General features: G+C 37.8%; 1 protein-coding gene across 1 annotated transcript; it reads left to right on the forward strand.

Annotated features, from left to right (window-relative positions):
• The first annotated feature begins 3,775 nt into the window (after positions 1-3,775).
• LOC122797859 (V-type proton ATPase 16 kDa proteolipid subunit-like) lies at positions 3,776-4,114 on the forward strand. Its single transcript, XM_044066380.1, has one exon. The coding sequence runs from the start codon at positions 3,776-3,778 to the stop codon at positions 4,112-4,114; it is 339 nt and encodes a 112-aa protein (XP_043922315.1).
• The last annotated feature ends 1,770 nt before the right edge of the window (positions 4,115-5,884 follow it).

A 5,884-nucleotide genomic window follows, 5' to 3' on the forward strand; every position in this document is an offset into this window, starting at 1 on the left:
AAAGGAGAAGAGTATTGTTCAAAATTTGCTCTTTTCCTGTGTGTTTGGTCTATTTTGTTTTCTGCTTGTTGGCATTCAACATTTCAACTGCCACCATTTTATTAGGGAGTCATTGTTAGCTTGTCTTGTTCAAGCTAACTTCAGTTAGATAACTTTTTGGGTTTCCTGGCATTGTGACAGGCAGACATGGAGTCCCTGACAAATATGGAATTGCCTCCACAGATACCACCTGGCCAAAATACATATTATCTCATTCACCCCGAGTGCCTTCTCATGGCGCCTGTGCCTTTAAGGCCGAGCGCGCCATGAGAAGATACAGTTTACAAGCCATTCCCCCCGAGTGCTTCTACAAGCAAGAGAAAGTGTACTGCTAATTTTTAGTGCAACTTAATGTAAAACACTCTGAAATCGTAACTAAATATGTAATTTATCATATCTAGTTACGATTCAGTGTGTTTTAACATTAAGGTCACATTGAAGTTTTTGCAGAAAAATCATTTTAAAGCGTTCTTGCTAAGCAAGTGGTGGCAGCCAATCGGATTCTTGCATTCCGAGCCACCACTTGCATAACACCTCCACCCCATACCCAAGCTTCTTTTGTTCGCCCCTAATAAATAGTGGGTCCAGCAGCAGGTATTTCCTTCTTTCTTTTTGCGAAGAACTGGAGATTTTACCTGCTACTGGATCCTCTATTCACGGACTGCCATATAGGCACTACGAGGAGTTCCCGTTCAGCCACTGGAGTTTCGAGTTCCCGGTCAGCTCAGCAAATACCTTCTTTCTGCCGTTCCTAAAATAATTTTTGAGGTACAGTACTTGTTTTTTCCTGTACAGTTATTCCTCTACTTGTTTTTATTGTAATACGGATTTCGGCATGGGTGCAGGGGCATGCGAGCCTTTAAACTTGCGTTTTTTTTTTTTTAGTAAGTTGCCTAAAATTGAAGCATGGTTTATCAGTATAGCTTTGTTAGAAGGAAGTAATGGTTACCTGTTGGGAAACTGGCGTTTGAGGTGCTAGAAATGCAGTAACTTTTGTTGAGTTGTTGGTTCACCTTTCGTTTTTTACATGGCGTGGTCTGATTTATAGATGTAGGTATTTGTACTTCCGTTATTTCTACATGGTAAAAGATGCAGTGAAGCCATTTGATTTGAGTGGACATTAAAAACAGTGTAGTGAATAGTTGGGAAATAATTGCCTTATTTTTGGAAGCATTGGGAATACAAACCCTAAGCCTTTAATCTGTAGATGCCAAGTTCTAGGTGTGTTTTTAAGTTTATGCTGTAAACGCGATCAGAGATTTCAGTGTGGTTTCGGATACAGTGGAGATACTGTTTTTATTGTAATATGGATTTAGGCATGGGTGCAGGGCCAGCGACCCCTTTTAAACTTCGTTTTTTTTTAATAAGTTGCCTTTTATTGTAAGCCTCGAACTCCATGGACTTTGCTGTAGAGTTGAGAAGCTGGTTGTTGATAGGCATTCTCTCATAACTTGGTGAACAGTAATGTCTTCTCTTTGGAACAAATTTTATGTAAATATCATCCAAAATGGAGTCGATAGGTAAAGCGGGACATAGTATGAGTCTTGCAGCCTTAAAACAACATGATTATGACTATATAAATAGTATTGTTGACGTTACCGGACAGGTAGCACTTTACACGTTCAACTCTAAGGCTAATGAGTGGGTGAGTGTGGCATACGTTTATCAGTATAGCTTTATGTTAGAAGGAAGTAATGTTTACCTGTTGGGAAACTGGCGTTTGAGGTGCTAGAAATGCATTAACTTTTGTTGAGTTGTTGGTTCACCTTTCGTTATACTTTAGAGTTTTTACATGGCGTGGTCTGATTTATAGATGTAGGTATTTGTACTTCCGTTATTTCTACATGGTAAAAGATGCAAAAAGAAGAGATCCATCTGATATTCAGTGACCACTATTACATAGCACATTGCACTTTATACACAGATGAAAGCGAGGCCCAGAGATTATAGATAGTTAGGATGTTTTACTTAGAGATACTAACTTTCTCTTAGATGACAGCGAGCTAGGCTTGTGCCGTTAAATGAATTGACATCCAGTGTATTTATAGTGAATAGCTGAGGTCAAAGATTTAATATCTCATACTAGATGGGCTGCTTATTTCAGCGCCGATCGTCAGATAGGTTAGAAAATATATATACGTCTTGACACATCTGAGGCTTGATATTTAATTCACAACAACATTTTTAATAGAATCCAAATGAAGTGTTTTCGTTATTATATGATGAAGCAAGGACTATAACAGCAATATATGTATACATGTATCACATGAACTTGTGTATAAGATAGATAATTCTGAAATCTATGAACATTTTATTTTATCTTATTTCATTTTATTTCATTCATTATACGTACATGTACATTATATATATATATTATATATTTTATTTATTCATTTATATACATTCTCTATTTACATACATTTGTTATATATATATATTTCACGCATCGGTTGATACATCTTTGGTTATATGAAGGCCATGCGATACTGCTCTTACCAGCAGCAACAGAAGCATCAGTGGAGCTTTAATCTATTTAACGCTATACTGCATTACATAAGGCCATGAAAATTCATTTTAAATTTATTTCATTTCCTTTCATCTTCTTTGAATTCATTTGAATGATTTGATTTGTATGTGTCTGGAATAGTTTTAGAATCACATCAAGGACTTATGCTGATAATCAACCAGTATTTACATGAGATATTTCTGGTGACAGTTTTGCTTTGTACTTGTGTAAGAAAAGGGCTAGGACTTCCAGTCAACAGAAATGTATTAATCTATTAACTCTGAAGTATTGTGAATACTCAGCTATATGGCGATAGATTGTTTTGATGTGTTTGATTTTAACATTTTAAGACCAGCAACACGCTGAGGTTTATATAAAACATAGTGATTTATTAATTTATGTAGAGACAAGGAAAGAGATCTATTCAGCTAACCACCACAGCATACAAGGATGTTTAGTTGTTTGATTCAGAAATGAATTATTCAGTTGGGGACAGGTTTTAATTGTATAATGAATTGTTTAATGATGTGATTAGCAAACACCATTTTGGTATATAAACAACTGAAAAAACACATTGATATTGATCTGAAGAAGCTTGCCAGCAGCGAAAGCGCTTATCTCTACCTGTTTACTTATTGGAATAAAGACTTTTCGTTGAAGAAGGTGTCTCGTGGTGTATCCTGACTAGTTATCTTTTGTGATGGTAAAAGATGCAGTGAAGCCATTTGATTTGAGTGGACATTAAAAACAGTGTAGTGAATAGTTGGGAAATAATTGCCTTATTTTTGGAAGCATTGGGAATACAAACCCTAAGCCTTTAATCTGTAGATGCCAAGTTCTAGGTGTGTTTTTAAGTTTATGCTGTAAACGCGATCAGAGATTTCAGTGTGGTTTCGGATACAGTGGAGATACTGTTTTTTTCTGATATATGTAAAAACAATGCTTAAAATTATTGAATTAACTTATGTACGTAGCATATTAAACAAATCATCTTGCTGTCAAAGTTTTGCTACTTTTTCAAAATTAGCCGGAGATCTGTGCTAGTAGTATTTAAACTGATTGGTCATAGTTTTTGCCACTTTATTCCAATCTGTTTTATCGTAGCCTTTTTTACCGAGAATATGAGATCATATTGGATTAATTGTTTGCTGGATTTTACACCCCTTTCAGTGTGGTTTCAGATACAGTGGGGATGCTTGTTTTTCAGATATATGTAAAACAATGTTTAACATGATTGAATTAACGTGTGTAATGGGCGCTTCATCTGCTATGGTATTCAGCGCCTTGGGAGCTGCATATGGCACAGCAAAGAGTGGAACTGGTATTGCTGCTATGTCTGTTATGAGGCCTGAACTCATCATGAAATCCATCATTCCTGTTGTCATGGCGGGTATTATTGCCATTTATGGCTTGGTGGTTGCAGTGCTTATTGTCAATTCTCTAACTCCTACTATTTCACTGTTCAGGAGCTTCCTACAGTTGGGTGCTGGATTGAGTGTGGGCCTCAGTGGCCTTGCAGCAGGAATTGTAGGCGATGCAGGTGTGAGAGGGATGTATGTAGGTGTTTAATTTGGGAGGATTGCCTGGAATTTAACACCCCCCCCCAACCTTTCAGTCCCATTCTTCAGAGCCTTTGGGGGGTGATCTGTAAGCTGGGTTATGCCATCAAGGAATATTCTATGTATAAATATAGAATTGTAATTTTTTAGTTTATATTTATAAAGACTTGAAATGTTAATACATCATTATTGGAGGAACATTTGAATTCTGATGCAGTGTTTATAAATATATCCATTAGGCTGGTTGAACATGTTATCTGTAAGTACTCGGATTTTTTTTCCATTTGGCTGTAATTGGTGTAGAGGTTGCTGTAGTGTCTGGTACTGGAGTGAAAGTTAATTTTGTGTTTTATGCAAATGTTCCAAAACACTTGTAACTCTTTTCCAGTGGTTAAGATACGCCTTGACATCAGAAATGTGCACCCATTACAGCACTGCTTAGAAGTTGGGATCTCTTAGAAATAGGCACTATTTACTGACATAATGATGTTTTCAGAAAATGCAACTTAGAGGATAACATTTAGAAAACCTTGGGACAGTGTTCTAACACCAGACAGAAAAAGATTAATGTTGGCTTTGGAGCTCACCCAAGTCTCTGATAAAAACATGGCAGGAAATCATTAGCAAATATGTAGTCGGAGAGCTACTTGGTATATTGTAGAATTCTTGTATATTGAATATTGACGTGTTAAAATGCTGTTAGACAAACCTAGGGTGAGACTTTCACATGTAAACATGATTTTAAGTGTTTAGGTTGCAGTCTTAAAACTTTCTTGTGGAATTTCTAAATGCTGTACACAGTGGTCAATGTAGGATGTTATTTTATCTGCTGATGAAGCTTTTTTTCCCATTTTATTAATTTGGGTAAGATAGAGCTCCAAGAGTCAGACGGATGGTACAAGCCCCCACAGGGTTATAAACATGCATTAATCACCCTACAGAAACTGTGATATAGGGAGATTTGCCAATGCCACCTTGTTCTAGACAAAAATAGTACAGCCCCCCACCCTCTTTGTTTTCCTTCTGCTGCAATTGGATTTGACTGAATTCACTGAGGTGGTTCATAGGTTCATAGGTTCATACTAGGCTATCTGCCCAAGGGCATTTATAAGCCTAGCCCATAGTTATTTGGCTTTCGCCACCCCTTTAGTTTGAATAAAACTATGCCTATTATTTTGCTGTGCCTCTGTCAAGCAGTGACACTGAAGTAATCCCTGGGGTATATCTGCGATCCGCCATCCATTGGTCAAGATTCCTCTTGAACAAGGCCAGCGAGGTGCTCTGCCTCACATGTACCGGGATTTTGTTCCACAGCATAGGGAGTCTCTGGGTGATGAATCTGTCCCTCCAGCATGTTCTATTAATAACCGTGTCAAGGTTTAAGTCTCCCACCCTTGTGGTTCTGAGGGATCTAGATTTTTTGAGGTGAAGCATATTCATCAAATCAGGGTTTGACATGGCCTTATATGTCAGGCACAGTTCACCTCTGAGCAAGCGGTATGAGACTGAATAGAGCTGGAGTGCTTTCAGTCGGGCAGCATAAGACATATTTTTGAGACCCTTTATCCTTTTGGTGAGGAACTTTTGGGGCCTTTCCAGTTGCTGCAGGTGTCTGGTCAGATGCATTCCGAATGGGGCATTGTACTCAATCATAGGTCTAATGAGTGATGAGTACAGGGGGGCGATGACCTCCCTTGATCTAGATGTGAATCCCTTCATGATCAGGTGGGCAATGTAGAAGGTTTTCCTAACTACTTTAGCAACATGAGTGTGAAACGAA

The sequence above is a fragment of the Protopterus annectens genome, chromosome 3.part1 (assembly GCF_019279795.1).
Source record: "Protopterus annectens isolate FY-2018-M chromosome 3.part1, PAN1.0, whole genome shotgun sequence".
NCBI classification, from domain to species: Eukaryota; Metazoa; Chordata; order Ceratodontiformes; family Protopteridae; genus Protopterus; species Protopterus annectens.